We start from the raw sequence: 16506 nt of genomic DNA, 5'->3' as shown, positions 1-16506 counted from the left end.
GAAAATATCTGGACGCCAATGAAACTGGAAGCAGATCCATAAAATGTACAAATGGCCGCGCCCACTCTTACGGCAAAAAATAAGTTGGATAGATATGTAAAATACACATTGGCTTTAACATTAGGCAACTGTGTGTACTTTTGTGTATTCGTCCGACTTTGGAGCCCCCTACAGTTATGAGTGGATTTCACTGTTGTGAATATGTAAGTGTCATAATTGATAACTTTTTTTACTGCCTGGAGCACAGGAAATAAACAGAACCCATTCGCATTATTGGTCAGTTAACCACAGAAGCATTTTGAAACTTGATATTTAAATGTAAACACCTTACAGTTGCTTTAATTATTTGTAACCTTGATTAAAAACGCAATAGTTATAGTGACCTTCGCCCAGCAGACAGTAATCATTGTAAGTAAAACCTCTCAGTGAAAAGCACTATCACTCTGAAGCAAAGCTGAGTATCATCTGATACCTTAATGTTCTTTTTCTTAACAGCCTGCTCTCTGAGGGCTAATCAAAAACATCAGTTTCAAAGTTCACAATCTACAAAACAATGCATTTTAGGGCAGCGCATCACCTGATTCGTGTGTTTTTTAATCTAATTGCATTGGAATTGAACCAGTTATATTTTTCACCATGGTTTCACTATCAACAACAAGCATAACAGCTGTAAAGGTTTAAGTTGGTTATGCAAAACACAGTGCTTGGGTTTGAATACAGTTTAGACATAATTTGTGACCCTGGACCACAAAACCAGCCTTAAGTAGCACAGGTATATTTGTAGCAAAAACAAGTAATATACATTGGTAACAACTTTAAAGGCAATCTTCTCATTTTTTACAACTCAAAGTTGTATCTTGGCCAAATATTGTCCTATCCTAACAAACCATACATCAATGGAAAGCTTATTTATTCAGCTTTCAGAAGATGTATCTCATTTAATTGACCATTATGAATGGTTTTGTGGTCCAGGGTCACATATTCTGCTATCTGATCATTCACAGCAACCAGACAAACCAATTAAGACATATTAAGCTGCAATTATTGCTTTATTCATGTGTGTTCTGTGGTTAAACATTGCCGTCATTTATGGCTACTTTCCATGTGCACTACGGTGTGGATTTGGTTAGAGAAGCAGCTGTGAAAGGGCAACTGTTAACTGAGTCAATACAAACAGAAGGAACCATTCTCAGTGTAAGTCATGAACTAGGTCACATTCCGAGATAAAGAACTTTAATGACAGATGAATCTGAGAGGCCAGGTAACATGAACACCAGTCGGTTGGTTGCAACCCAAGATAATGCGCTAATCCACTGAAGTGCTGTGTCAGATCTCACTGACTGGCGTGTAAATTGAGGAGTATGACTGATAGCTGATCTGTGGGAGTCTGAGTTCCTCAGGTTCAACAGTCTCCGGTGAAGCAGATATACTCCATTGTATTTGAAAAAAAATAGGAAGTGATTTTCTGAAGAAACTGATTAGCAAAACAGGCATGATCCATAAAGCTGGATTCCAAAAGTAAGATCAAAGAGTAATTTAAGGCTAACTGCTAATCTACTTAGATGTAGTTCGAAATGAAAGATACTTGGGTCCACCTGGAAATGTAAACATACTGTATTATCTTAATCATTAGTGCTAAAATAGGCAAAGGCATCCAGGTGTTAAAGTCACATTTAGATTTAGTAATTAATCAATTAAAAGTAAAGTGCCACCCTGAACTGTGCAATTTCTGTGCAACTAGTGCTACCATCAACTGCATCAAATGCCTTAAACTCATGTCACTGGTTGAGCTAATGTAGGTCAGGATGTTTTCAGTTTTAAAAGGAACATTATATTATATTATTATGCACAATTTACTTTTATTATTCGGTTGTTAAGTCTGACGTCATGTGTCACAGCCCTGTTGAAAAAACAACAACATTATTTGTGAGCTGGTTTAAGCTGGTCCAGAGCTGGTTCTGAGCTAGTTGCTGGACCAGGTTAGGGCCAGCACATGACCAACTCACAACCAACTCATAACCAATTAAAGACCAGCTTAAACCATCTCAAACCAGCTGCCATGCTTCAAAACACCTAATCTTAACAGGATTAGGTGATTATCTCAACAGGAGTTTCAGGGTCCAGACACTCCTTCAGATGCCAAATGTGAACAACAAAATCTTGATACTGGAATCATAGTTGACTAGACAGTGATTCATGTTTTAAAAATCGTTAAAATCGTTAAAATATTGGATAGCCTTGAGGGCAGCATGCCGACATATGTGACCCTGGACCACAAAACCAATTATAAGTAGCACGGGTATATTTGTAGCAATAGCCAACAATACATTTTATGGGTCAAAATTATCTATTTTTCTTTAATGCCAAAAATTATTATTAAGATATTAAGTAAAGATCATGTTCTATGAAGACATTTTGTAATTTCCTACCATAATTGTATCAAAACTTAATTTTTGATTAGTAATATTCATTAGAACTTCATTTAGACGACTTTAAAGGCAATTTTCTCAATATTTTGATTTTTTTGCACCCACAGATTTTCAAAAAGTTGTATTTGTCCTATCCTAACAAACCATACATCAATGGAAAGCCTATTTATTGAGCTTTTAGATGATGTATGAATCTCATTTTCAACAAATTGACCTTTATGACTGGTTTCGAGGTCCATGGCCACAATAGCGCTGTTACGCTACGGTTGTCCCGAGTTCGAATCCCGGCTCAAGGACATTTCCCGACCTTACCCTCCCCCCCTTTCTCCCACTTTGCTTCCTTGTCTCCACTACAATGTCCTATCATAAGGCAAAAATGACAAAAATAAATCTTTACAAAAAAAAATTGGTGTCCAGGACACCACGAGACCAGAGGCTGTAGCATAAACTGTGAGAAAGCTGTTAAATGAATAGCGCTTGTATTGCATGAAATCTTATTCTTACTTAAAATGAAAAAGCTTGGGCTTGGAAACAGTATTTGATGCATCGTGACTTAACAAGCAGAGAGCATACTGTCAACAAATCTCAGTATTTTAGAAGTCCTAGTTTTCGTAATGCCTCTCTCCGATCACTTCCAATGCTGGGAACCGGCACGGTGAAACCTCTGGAACGAGATGCCGGTTTTGTGGATTCACTAGTATCCGTTTGAGTGTCTGTAAAGGGTTTTTTGGTTCCTAGTGTAGAAGTACTTGATTGCTGGTTCAGAGAAACTGCATTTGAGACTGTGATGTTAGAATCTGACAGTCCCACCCCAGTGCGTTCCAGTGTGGCAGATTTCCAGATTGAAGTCATACTTTCATGTTGCGGATAAGAAGAAGCTGTGGAAAGATCACTCACGGATCTTTGGTGGACAGGATTGTAACTTTGTACTGGCTGGTTTATTTTCTTTGCAGGTTTTGCAGGAACACGTGGAGGTTCACTTGTAGTCCTGCTTTGCACCGAGGACTCTGAATGCTTTAGTTGTTGGCAGATTGGGTTCTCTGTATCCTCCTTGAGGATACCCAACTTGCAAAGAGCCTGCAATCTTACTTTTTCTGGATTCATTAATTTATCTACAGTCAATACCTCTGAGGAAGGCATGGTTGATTCGACCTTGGGGTCGGAGGCTCCTTCCTGGCTCATTGGGGTTTTCATTTTAGGTTTAGGGGCCACAGGTGGAGGATTGGGCTTGGAGCTCCTGGTTGTCATGGCCTGTGAATTGTAAGATCTAGAGATGTTTCCCTCATGATCTTTATTAGTAGAAACCTGCTGTTCTTCGGTTTTGGCTTCAGTTCTCCGCATCGATGCACTCTTGCGCAGATGCACCAGAGCCTCATACGAGAGTGGTCCTCTATGTGCCACACTCTCTGGCTGATGTTTATTCTGTTCTTCTTCCACAGTATCATTACCGCCTTTGATTTTATATGGAGGTGGTATTACCACCACACTCACCTCCGAGGGAACTCGTGGAGCTTCTTGATGGAGCTGGTTACTTTCACAAGCCACTTTGGGTGATGTATTAATCTGGAATGCAGCTAATTCAGGTCTGCTTTGGATTCGTGAGTTATGGTTTGCAAGGACAAATGGAGTAGGAGCCTTGGAATTCAGAATTTCATTTTGCACCAAGCTGCTAGATGTATCTTTACTTTGGCTTTTGGGCACATCTACAAACAACAAAAACAACTATTTTACTGCATTATCAACAATAGTTAAGAGTTCTAAATACTATGGAGCAACAACACACCTTGACTAGGGAGCTTGTTGAGTCTTAGTGATGCAGCGAAGTGTGCCACTTTGTTAGCCACATTTCCTCGAGCTGGCAGCTTATCAGACTCATCATTGGAGAGGCCACTGTCATCCTCGATATCCAGTGACTGAATGGTCTCCTCTAGATACATGAGACAAGCCCTCTCCTCAGGAGAGAGATACTCCAGACTGTTATCACTCTGAAACATAAATTGTTTGATAGGTTTTAAAGGGATAGTTCAGCCAAAAATGACAAATTTGTCATTAATTACACATCCAAATGTGAACCTGGACCACAAAACCAGTCATAAGTAGCATGGGTATATTTGTAGCAATAGCCCAAAATACATTGTATGGGTCAAAATTATATATTTTTCTTTTATGCCAAAACATCATTAGCATATTAAGTTCATGTTCCATGAAGATATTTTGTAAATTTCCTACTGTAAATATATCAAAACTTAATTTTTGATTAGTAAAATGCATTTCTAACAACTTTAAAGGCGATTTTCTCAACATTTACATTTTTGCACCCTCAGATTCCAGATATTCAAATTGTTTCTTGGACAAATATTGTCCTGTCCTAACAAACCATACACCAATGGAAAGCTAATTTATTTATCTTTCAGATGTATAAATCTCAATTTCAAAACAGATACACTAATGACTGGTTTTGTGGTCCAGGGTCACAAATGTTGTTCCCAAAGATATTTTTGATAAAATCCGAGAGCTTTCTGACCCTGCACACACAGCAATGCAACTGACACGTTCAAGGCACAGAAAAGTTGTAAAGACATTGATAAAACAGTCTGTCACTGGTCCAACTGTCCAACATTACATCAGTGGTTCAACCACTTGATGCTACAAGAATATTTTTTGTGCACAAATACAAAACTTTATTCAACAATTTCTTTTTTGCCGTGTCAGTCTTCGCTATTTACACTTTGCACCTTGTTGCACCAGATCATGATGCATTTGCACACTGAAAGCTTCATAAAATTAAGGTTGAACCACTGATGTCACATGGACTATTTGGTCGATGTCCTTAGTACCTTTGTGGGACTTGAAAATGTCAGTTGCATTTTTGTCTATGCATGGTCAGAAAGCTCTCGGATTTTATCAAAAATATCTTTGTTTTGTTTGTGTTCCGAAAGATGAACAAAGGTCTTATGGTTTTGGAACAACATGAAGGTGAGTAATCAATGACAGAATTGTCATTTTGGGGTGAACTAACACTTTAATGTGTGCTCATTAAAGGTATAGTTCACCCAAAAATGAAAATTATGTTATGATCTTCTCACCCTCATTTTGTTCAAAACCTGTGTGACATACTATTTCTGTCTTCTTTGGAACACAAAAAAATATATATACTTTGAAGAATATTTCTGTCCATATAATGGAGATCAGCTCTAAAACAACCCTACATTTCTTAAAATATCTTTTTTGTGTTCCAAAGAAGAAAGAACATCATATCTGGACCACAAAACCATAAAAAAGTCATAAAGGTCAATTTTTTGAAATTGAGATTTATACATCATCTGAAAGCTGATAAGTAAGCTTTCAATTGATGTATGGTTTGTTAGGATAGGACAATATTTGGCCGAGATACAACTATTTGAATGTCTAAAATCTGAGGGTGCAAAAAAAAAAATAATAATAATAATCAAAATATTAAGAAAATCGCCTTTAAAGTTGTCCAAATGAAGTTCTTTACATGCATATTACTAGTCAGAAATTGAGTTTTGATATATTTATGGTAGGAAATTTACAAAATATCTTCATAGGACATGATTTTTACTTAATATCCTACAGATTTTTGTCATTAAAGAAAAATCTATCATTTTGACCCATTCAATATATTGCTGGCTATTGCTACAAATATACCTTTGCTACTTAAGACTGGTTTTGTGGTGCAGGGTCACTTTTTAATTTATTTTATCTAAACACATACATCAAAACAACTGAAGATGTAGATCTAATAGGAATAAATGTATAGTATGTCTTCATAAAATAAAAATATGTCTTACAAAGCTTGAGTTGAAACTGACCACGCTGTCACAGCTCCCATTACTGTCAATTTCACCCATTGTGTTGAGGCCATTGGCTTCTTTCCACATGTCACTTATCGGCATTTGCGAATGATGAAACCTCCTCCTTAAATGAATTCAAAGTTCCTTAACAGTGTTGATGAAACTGCATGTCCCCTAAAAGTATCATAAAAAAAAACTGCTGAGCTTCTTACTATATGATATGCACCTACTGGCAAAAATTGGTAGAATTAGTAATAATAGTAGAAACCGTAGAGCAATTAAAGACAATTGTATAGCAAAAAAAAAATAAAAATACAGAAATTATATTTGTATATTAAATGATCAGATCGTGTAAGTAAGATTACAGCAGACGTTAGACCAAGCTTCTCTATTTGGATCAAGTCCAAAGGGAAGATAATGGAAGGAAGGGAGATAATGAATCATAAGTTTGTTCAAGAATAAACTAAACTTTGACCTCCAATTCAGAGTACACAATGCTACATACAAAAAAAAAGTTCATATGAAATTTTGAAAAGTCCAGCTCAAGTTTAAACTTTAATATTTTGTTACATTTACTCCAGCTTCCACTTACACCTTATAAAAAAACAGCAAGAACAGCGTCAATATGTTTTGGTTTATTAGTCGCCATGCAAAAGGCTCCCACTGTTGTAAATTTGAATATGACGTGAATGATGATAAAGCTTTTTTCTTTCAGTGATGGATTGTATGGTATGATATAATGCAAATGTAACAGCAAACAGGTTTTCTTTATGGATAGATCAACGGGGCAGTTGTATTTGAATGAAAAATAAAACTATCATCAGTTTTCAAATCTCACAAATTAAATAATTTATAAAAATTGATCTGTAATAATCGAACTACCAGTAAACCATATCGCAACGACTGTAAAAGCAAGGTCCATTTCCACAGACATAATAAACCCACTGGCCTTTTTTATCTAGTTCATGTCATCTTTATTACATACTGTTAATCAAATGCTTGGTTATTGAAATTGCAACACCAATATGCACTTTTAAAACATCATAACAACATCTTTTATGCTGTTTTAGACTAATAATAGTCATTTTAACACTAAAATAACTTTATTATACATGTACAAATTGTATTACACAAGGAAGCACACTGTTTAAGACCACACTAGAAATGAATTCAGTGTTTAACACCTGGGTAAGACAAATAATGTGGTAAATAATATGGCTAGATATTTAAAAAAACGAGAGCATGTGTATTAATTAAAATCTGATGTTAATTGATACATTTCAGTACATTATATGCAGTTATATATGCATTATATGCATAATAAATTTAGTCTAATTAACCTTTAATTAAAATCTTAAGAATACTTTATATAGTATAGGTGGACAGAATCATGCCTTAATAAAAGCTTACCTTTAGTGCAGAAACGAGGTGGCAGCCCAGCAGGTTCACTTGCTTCTACAGTGTCAGTGCTGTGAAGTACAGTGAGGCGTCAGAACTGTACATAAGGAAATCGTCGACCAATCATTTTCGTTTCTCTCCTGCAGCAGCCAATCAGAGAACAGACCGGTGGGAGTTGAGAAAAAAAAACGAACATTCGTATCAAAATTGCAGTTTAGTGTCTGGAAAAGATGTATGAAAGACGTGTAAGTATTTCCTTAACTACACACTTCTCTGCACACGCCTGAAATGACAAACACGATGACAGAAAGTGTTGAGAGGATCACCAGCAAATCCTGGTTAATCGCGTTATTAAGGGTTTCTTAAAATAACATTAGTTTAATCCCCGTCAACTGGAACTGATTTGATCCTGTTTCACTGACTGGGATTCATTATGTTTTCACACAACATGCAGGCGAGCAGTTTTGTCATTTATTTATCAAGACTAACTAGTTATGGTGCTACCTATTAACTAATTAACTGTTCGATCGGTTTTAACGTTTATTTCTTTAAAACTAAGTCGTTTTTATGGTACTAGTATCTATTCTAGTAGTAAAAATCCAATCGTGTCTAGTTTCTTTTGGCTTTAACATTTATTTCTTAAAACTAACTTTTTATGGTACTAGTAAGTTACCTTTGCTGCTAGTAAAATAAAATCCAGTTGTGCGTAGTAATTGTTCGTTTGATTTTAACTTTTATTTCTTAAAATTATCTAACGTTAGTTATTTTATGCTAGTACATATGCTACTATTTAAAGAAAAATCCAATTGTGACTAGTAACTATTTATTTGTTTTAACAAAAAACTACATGCTACCAGTGAAAAAAAAATCCAGTCTTGACTAGTAACTGTTTGTTTTGTTTTAACATTTATTACTTAAAACTATTTTTTATGGTACTAGTATCTATGGTACTACTGAAAAAATCCAGTTGTGACTAGTAACTGTTAGTTTGGTTTTAACATTTATTTCTTAAAACTATTTTTATGGTACTAGTACCTATGGTCTTAGTGAAAAAAAAAAAAAGTTGTGACTAGTAACTATTTATTTGGTTTTACCATAAAACTACATGCTACCAGTGAAGAAAATCCAGTCTTGACTAGTAACTGTTTGTTTGGTTTAAACATTTATTTCTTAAAACGAACTATCCTTTTATGGTACTAGTACCTATGCTACTAGTGAAAAAAAACAAAAAACAGTTGTGACTAGTAACTGTTAGTTTGCTTTTAACATTTATTTCTTAAAACTTTTTTTATGGTACTAGTACCTATGCTACTAGTAAAAAAATCCATTCTAGACTAGTAACTGTTCATTTGGTTTTACCATTTCTTAAAACTGTTCTTTTATGGTACTAGTAGCTATGCTACTAGTAAAAAAAAATCCAGTTGTGACTAGTACCTGTTCGTTTAGTTTTAACATTTCTTAAAACGAACTATTATTTTATGGTACTAGTACCTATGCTACTTGTAAAAAAAAAATCCAGTTGTGACTAGTAACTGTTCGTTTGGTTTTAACATTTATTTCTTAAAACTATTTTTTCTTTTTTTATGGTACTAGTACCTATGCTACTAGTAAAGAAATATCCAATCGTGACTAGTAACTGTTCATTTGGTTTCAACATTTATTTCTTAAAACTAACCATTCTACTACTAGTAAAGTCATTACTAATAGCTGTTGATTTGATTTTAAAATTTATTTCTTAAAACTAACCATTCTTTTATGGTACTAGTACTAGTAAAAAAAAAAATCCAGTCGTGACTAGTAACTATTCATTTGGTTTTAACATTTATTTCTTAAAACTAACTATTCTTTTATGGTACTAGTACACATGCTACTAGTAAAGAAATATCCATTCATGACTAGTAACTATTCATTTGGTTTTAACAAGTAATTCAAAAGTAGGTACTGGTTACATAAAATAGATACTTGTTAAAAACATAAATGTTAAACGACATATGCAAACATATGCAAACAAGATTTTTACAGTTTCTAAAGAATATGAAGTAAAATTCTTGCCAGGTTGGTTGGCCACAATGTTTAGTTGACAGTTAACAGCCAAAATAAATAACTAAATCACACAAGAATATTTATATATATCAATTCAAGTTTATTTATCATTACCCAGTATAACCAGTGATTTTGTAGCAATGAGTGCTGTACATGCAGTTTCTCACTCAAAGTTACCTTAGTGTAGATAAAACACTGATCACGGCCATTTAGAAAAATCACTGCAAAATAAAAAAGTCCTTTGGCCTTACAATGGCACCATTTCTTCAAAATAAAAAGGCTGCAAACAAGTAAACAACAGTGTGGATAGTACCTGACTGAATAATACTGAGAACGTACATTGTCATCATCAGGCCTTACAAGATGTTTTCTCTTTAAAATTCATCCACACTCTAATACTATGATACTTTGCTACGCTAAACCTCGGATATCGGCCCTGTATGTGGTAAAAAGTTCAATATGACACATTTCATCACTTAAAATGTCAAACGAAAGTCACCACAATCACTCTTCCTAACAATATGTCATAGTCACTTGAGAGAAAAAACACATTTTGCATAAAACAATCATGTGTGGTTGTTTGCAGAAATTACACAAGTGCCGTTCAAAGAAAAACAAAAATCTACAGATTCACAAAGTAGTTCAGTGAGATTCTACTGATTCTATCAGCACCATTATTGTCCACTTCAACCTAAAATCCACTCTTTTTAGCTTACTGAACATGTGTAAAAACCGCATCGAGTAGAGTACTCCGAGTCGACACTTGATCTAAGTGACTATTTCAAGTAACAGGTACAATGGAGCCAGTGAACTTAAGACTTCATGTAGTGCCATCGATTGTTCAGAAGCTGTGCGTATGACCTTAAAACGACAGATAAGATAATAAATACAGTAATGCCATGATTAAATTAGAGAGCTGTGCTCCACCGGTCACATCCACAGAAGCACTTTATGTGTGAAACATGATTATTTTGTTAAAAAAAAACAAAACAAAACAATTGTTATGCTTTACGCAATCACTCATTAAAAGTTTAATTATTTGTTAGATACTACCGAGTTTAGCTAGCTTTGTCAAACAGTTGTTACTCACATCTTTGAGCTGCAGGCAACAGAAAGTTGTTTATATGAGGTTATAGGTGAATCTCACAAAAACACATCTAGGTCACATTTAACAGTGAAATTAAAAGAAAATGTAAGATTTTTAAATATTATTTTCGTAACATTTTCAGCATAAATTATTAAACGTACACTACCGGTCAGTAGTTTTTGAACAGTAAAATTATTGTTTTTTTTAAAAAGTCTCTTTTGTTCACCAAGCCTGCATTTATTTGATCCAAAGTCAGCAAAAACAGTAAAACTGTGAAATATTTTTACTATTTAAAATAACTGCTTTTTATCTGAATACATTTTAAAATGTAATTTATTCCTGTGTTCAAAGCTACATTTTCAGCATCATTACTCCAGTCTTCAGTGTCACATGATCTTTCAGAAATCATTCTAATATGCTGATTTGCTGTTCAAGAAACATTTATTATTATTATCAATATTTAAAACAGCTGAGTAAATTTTCTTTGATGAACAGAAAGATCCAAAGATCAGCATTTATCTAAAACTATTATTTTTTTTAACATTATACACTATACTATTCCAAAAGCTTACAGTCAGTATAGTTTATTTTTCGAACAAAAAAAAGACAGAAATTAATACTTTTATTTAGCAATGATGCTTTAAATTGATCAAAAGTGATGATAAAGATATTCATAATGTAACAAAAGATTTTAATTGCAGATAAATGCTGTTCTTTTGAACTTTCTATTCATCAAAGAAACCTGAGAAAAATCTACATATTAATAATAATAATAATAATAACAACAGTAACATTAATAACAATAATAATAATAATAATAACAATAACAGTGTTGAAAACAGTTGTGCTACTTTATATTTTTTTGGAACCCGTGATACTTTTTTCCAGGATTCTTTGATGAATAAAACATTTAAAAAACAGCATTTATTTAAAATAGAAATCTTTTGTAACAATATAAACTACCATTTAAACGTTTGTGGTCAGTAACTTTTTATTCTCTTTTTTTTGGTATTAAATTAATACTTTTATTCACCAAGGATGTGTTAAAACCGATAAAAAGAAATAGCAAAGACTTATATTATTAGAAAATGCTGTTTTTTTTAACTTTCTATTCATCAAAGAAACCTGAGAAAAATCTATGTAGATGTTTCAACATAACAATAATAACAGTAAATCAGAATATTAGAATGATTTCTGAAGGATCGTGTGACTGGAGTAATGATGCTAAAAATTCAGCTTTAAAAATCACAGAAATAAATTACATTTTAAAATATTTTCAAATAAAAAACCAGTTATTTTAAACAGTAGAAATATATCAAAATTTTACAGTTTTACACTTTAGTTCAAATAAATGCAGGCTTGGTGAGCAGAAAAGACCTCTTTAAAAAAAAATGTGATTGGTAGTGTATATAGCTTATGATGCCTGTTTTTAATTAAATTAATAAATACATTTCTTCTGCTACTTTGCAGTGAAAAATGACTTGGATGTGATTTGCGAAATTCACCTTAATACTAGTGTTGTACTCACTATAACAAACAGGTAGTCAGTGGAGATTGAGAATCCCTTTAAAATTTGGTTTGACGATACGGCTTTGTTGTCATATCTAGCTAACAGACTCAAAACCACGAGCATATTTAATACTTCGACCTCAAGAGTAAAGTTCGAATACTGAATTCTTGGGGAACTCGACATGTGATAGTCTTCTGAAGCCGCTAGACAATGTGAGGTAGAGGACTGTACCAAGCTGGAACAGGCAGCAGTGAAAGAGCGGGTACCATGTCAGGTGGCGTGGCAGTGACGCGGCAAAGGTGGGGGTGGTGATTTCAAAAACAGCGAAGAGCGTCACACCTCCCCGAAGTTGGTGTGGCCGGTCTCCTTGGCATGCTCCCTTGCTTCTTTCTGCCCCACCAAGCCAGTTTGGCACACCATGCAACGCAGAGTGAAGCGGTTGACGTCCGTGTACTGACGTTTCCTCCGCGCCTCGTCTGCGAGCTCCAGCGCTTGGGCCAAAATGACATCATCGGTAGTGGAGAAAACAGTTTGTGCGGGGACATCTGAATTGGGCACCACCTTCTGGAGAGGATCATAATGAATACCATCATAAATAAGCAGCACTCGTTTGGTGTAACCCGCATCCTCGCCGAAGCGATCGACACGGACAGTCTGAGTGTCAACGACGCAAATCTCACACTGGTAGAACTTGGAGAGGATCGAAACCTCAATGGCGCCTCCCCATGTGTCATCGCGACGGATCCAAGTGCAGTAGTCCTCATTGGTTTTGCCTAACACTGCCTCCGAGTACGAGGTGGGGTCGCTAGCTACAATCTGTGCAATGAGCCCGCGCATTTCAGGCGCACAGGCTGGGTCGTAAACACCTCCTTCCATAACGTAGTTCACACTGGTAAACAGACAAGAGTTGTCGGCAGGGACAACGTGGCGCTCTAGGACCGGGGACAGGTCAAGACTGGGCCCTTTGGTCACAGCGGGTTGTGTTTGTGGTTTAGGTTTGTTCTTCTCTTCTTCTACAATCAGCGTGTCTCCTGGATCAATGAGCAACACAGGAAACTCAGCATGTGAACGGCTTTTTAAACAGAATTGAAGTAATAGTTCACCCCAAAAAAAAGAAAAATTTGTCATTCAGGATGTACACTGCCGTTCAAACATTTGGGTATCAGATTTTTAAAATGTTTTTAAACTAGTTTCTTATGCTCATCAAGGCTGCATTTTTTAATTAAAGATACAGGAAAAAAAACAGAAATATTGAAAAATATTATTTAAATGTAAAATAACTGTTTTCTACGATGGCATTTTAGCACCATGTTAAAAAAAATATCTAAAATAAATAAAAATAAATAAATAAAAATAATCTAAAATTACAAGATTAAAGTCAATATTTTGAGAATGAAGTGAGCATAAAGTTGAAATAACGAAAATAAAGTCAAAATGTTTTGAGAATAAAGTAAGGCTAGAATATACTGTCAAAATATTATAACTTTAATCTCAGAATTGCTATGAATTAATTCTCGTAATTTTGACTTTATTCTTGTACATTTGACTTTATTGTTGAAATATTTAGACTTCATTCTCAAGATATTTCAACTTTATTTTTGTAATTTCAACTTTATTCTCAAAATATTATGACTTTATTCTTGTAATATTTTGACCTTATTCTCATATTTCGACTTTATTCTTGTAAAATTTTGACCATTCATAATATTTTGACTTTTTTTGTAATTTTTCTCGTAATTTTGACTTTATTCTCAAAATATTACGATTTTTTTCTTGTAATTTTGACTTTATTCTTGTAGTATTTTGACCTTTTTCTCATAATTTTGACTTTTTTTCTCGAAATATTACTACTTTATTCCTATAATTTCAACTTTATTCTCATAATTTTAACTTTATTCTCATATTTTCAACTTTATTCACGTAATTTTGACTTTATTCTCATAATATTTCGACTTATTCTTGTAATATTTTGACTTTATTCATAATATTTTGACTTTATTCGTAATATTTTGACTTTATTCTCAATGGCACTAAAACACTGTCATCGTTTTTTTTTTTTAAATGTGAATATGTTTTAAAATGTAGTTTATTCCTGTGATGCAAACCTGAATTTTCAGCAACATTACTCCAGTCTTCAGTGTCACATGATCCTTCAGAAATCACTGTAATATGCTGATTTATTTTCAGTGTTGAAAACAGTTATGCTGCTTTATATTGTTTTGGAACCTGTGATACTTTTTTCCAGGATTCTTTGATGAATAAAACGTTTAAAAAACAGCATTTATTTAAAATAGAAATCTTTTGTAACAATATAAACTACCATTTAAAAGTTTGGGGTCAGTAACTTGTTATTCTTTCTTTTTTTTAGTATTAAATTAATAATTTATTCACCAAGGATGTGTTAAAACCGATAAAAAGAAACAGCAAAGACATATTATTAGAAAAGATTTCTATATTTAATAAATGCTGTTGTTTTTAACTTTTTATTCATCAAAGAATCCTGAAAAAAGAATCACAGATTCCAGAAAAATTTTAAGCAACTGTTTTCAACATTGATTATAAATCAGACATTAAAAAATCTTACTGATTCCAAACTTTTGAAAGGCAGTGAAGATGAGTTTAAGTTTTAAGTTTCTGTTTTATTGTCTCCCTTAGGAGAAATGTGTTTCTTCTTCTGGAAAGATTTTGAGAAATTTAGCATTAGATCACTTGCCCACCAATGGATCCTCTGCAGTGAATGGGTGCCGTCAGAATGAAAGTCCAAACAGCTGATAAAGACATCTCAATAGTCCACAAGTAATTTTACGAATGCACAAGCTGCATGTTTGTAAAGAACCAATCAATCTTTAAGATGTTTTTATCTTCACATTTATACTTTATCCATAATATTGCTTTCTCCACTGAAAAAAAAACACACAAATAAAGCAGTGTTTACAAGCAAAAACAGTTCTAAACAAATATGACGGTGGATTTAGGTGCGAGTGGATAACAGAGGATGGACTTTTTCATTGAAGGAAGCGTTATTATGGACTGGTATTTTGGCCAGGAACAACAGTTTGAAGTTAAAAAAAAATGTCTTGATGGATGTTTCAAACATCTTTTCTATTTACAAGATGTTAATTGGAGGATTGGAGTGGTGTGGAGTTCTTGTGGATTATTGTGATGTTTTCATCAGCTGTTTGGACTCTCATTCTGACAGCACCCATTCACTGCAGAGGATCCATTGGTGGGCAAGTGATGCTAAATTTAGGCAAATCTGTTCTGATGAAGAAACACAGTCATCTTGGATGACCTGACGGAGACATTATAAAAAAAAATAAAGTGTACTGATCATACAATGCAAAACAACGTCAAACCTGATTTGATAGGGTAGTCTTTGAGGTGGGCTTCACCATTGCGTAGATCCAAGCTGGACGGTGGATAGCCTACCATGATCTTCTGTACATCACATGGTATTCCTGTTAGCTCCTCAATCTTATCTTTAAGCTCCTGAACACAAGATTGATGTGTAAGGCCCTGCATCAGATGGGTCCCGTTCTTGGCTTTGCAACGCAAACGCAGCATCCTGTACCTGTTCAGTTCTGAACACAGAAGAGTTGCATGAACCAAACTTATATGAAATTAGAAGCAGTTACATTTGGGCTCTAAAATAAGGCCATAAAAAATTAACAGACGATAAAAACATAGATAACTCGTCAGTAAAAAGCAATGGTAATTTCTTTTGAATGAGAGTAGAAAATGTGCACGTATTTATACAGTATATGAGCACATACAATAAGAAACCAGTAATTACAAATACATTCTGGTAATTGTTCTATGTACAAAAACAAACGCTCTACAACTAAATAAAAGAAGAAACACAATATATACATACATAATTGCTAATTCAACATGTTGTAATTTATTTTTTTCTCACCTAAGCAAAAACAGAGTGAGTTTAATAATATAAAAGACAATGTTGACAATAATCTAAGCTAGGCTAACTGTTAGCCAGGCTAAAGATAACGTTACAAAAGCTCAGCTGAAATATAATTAAACACCCTTGAATTCAACAGATCTTTCACTATAAAACATCCTCTAAAGATACGTGGTAATATAGCCTTATTTATTAAAAATCGCTGGTAGTTGGCCCGATGCTAAGTCACTTACCACTGAGCGCCTCTAAAACAACAACAATTGACACACTGACCGAGGAGAAACATGTGTGTTACGTCACACAGTATG

The 16506-nt window shown here is 34.1% G+C and overlaps 1 protein-coding gene across 4 annotated transcripts; it reads right to left on the bottom strand.

Annotated features, from left to right (window-relative positions):
- Positions 1-887: 887 nt before the first annotated feature.
- LOC127173304 (ubiquitin thioesterase OTU1) lies at positions 888-16471 on the bottom strand. 4 transcript variants are annotated; one of them, XM_051123100.1, is made up of 5 exons: positions 15639-15762; positions 7655-7782; positions 6242-6418; positions 4213-4414; positions 888-4132 (listed from the first exon to the last, which is right to left on the bottom strand). In XM_051123100.1, the coding sequence occupies exons 3-5, from the start codon at positions 6344-6346 to the stop codon at positions 3015-3017; spliced, it is 1425 nt and encodes a 474-aa protein (XP_050979057.1). In that variant the 5' UTR covers positions 6347-6418; positions 7655-7782; positions 15639-15762; the 3' UTR covers positions 888-3014. The 4 variants fall into 4 exon arrangements, 3 of the variants coding, with proteins under 3 accessions (XP_050979057.1, XP_050979056.1, XP_050979058.1); XM_051123099.1 differs by having other exon boundaries at positions 7655-7713; positions 15639-15717; XR_007828739.1 differs by lacking the exons at positions 888-4132; positions 4213-4414; positions 6242-6418; positions 7655-7782 and adding exons at positions 9765-11514; positions 11898-13313; positions 16432-16471 and having other exon boundaries at positions 15639-15863.
- Between the last annotated feature and the right edge of the window lie 35 nt (positions 16472-16506).

The sequence above is a fragment of the Labeo rohita genome, chromosome 11, assembly GCF_022985175.1.
Source record: "Labeo rohita strain BAU-BD-2019 chromosome 11, IGBB_LRoh.1.0, whole genome shotgun sequence".
In the NCBI taxonomy this organism is placed as follows: Eukaryota; Metazoa; Chordata; class Actinopteri; order Cypriniformes; family Cyprinidae; genus Labeo; species Labeo rohita.
Note: the sequence above shows the minus strand (reverse complement) of the source record. Positions and strands in the feature narration are given on the sequence as shown.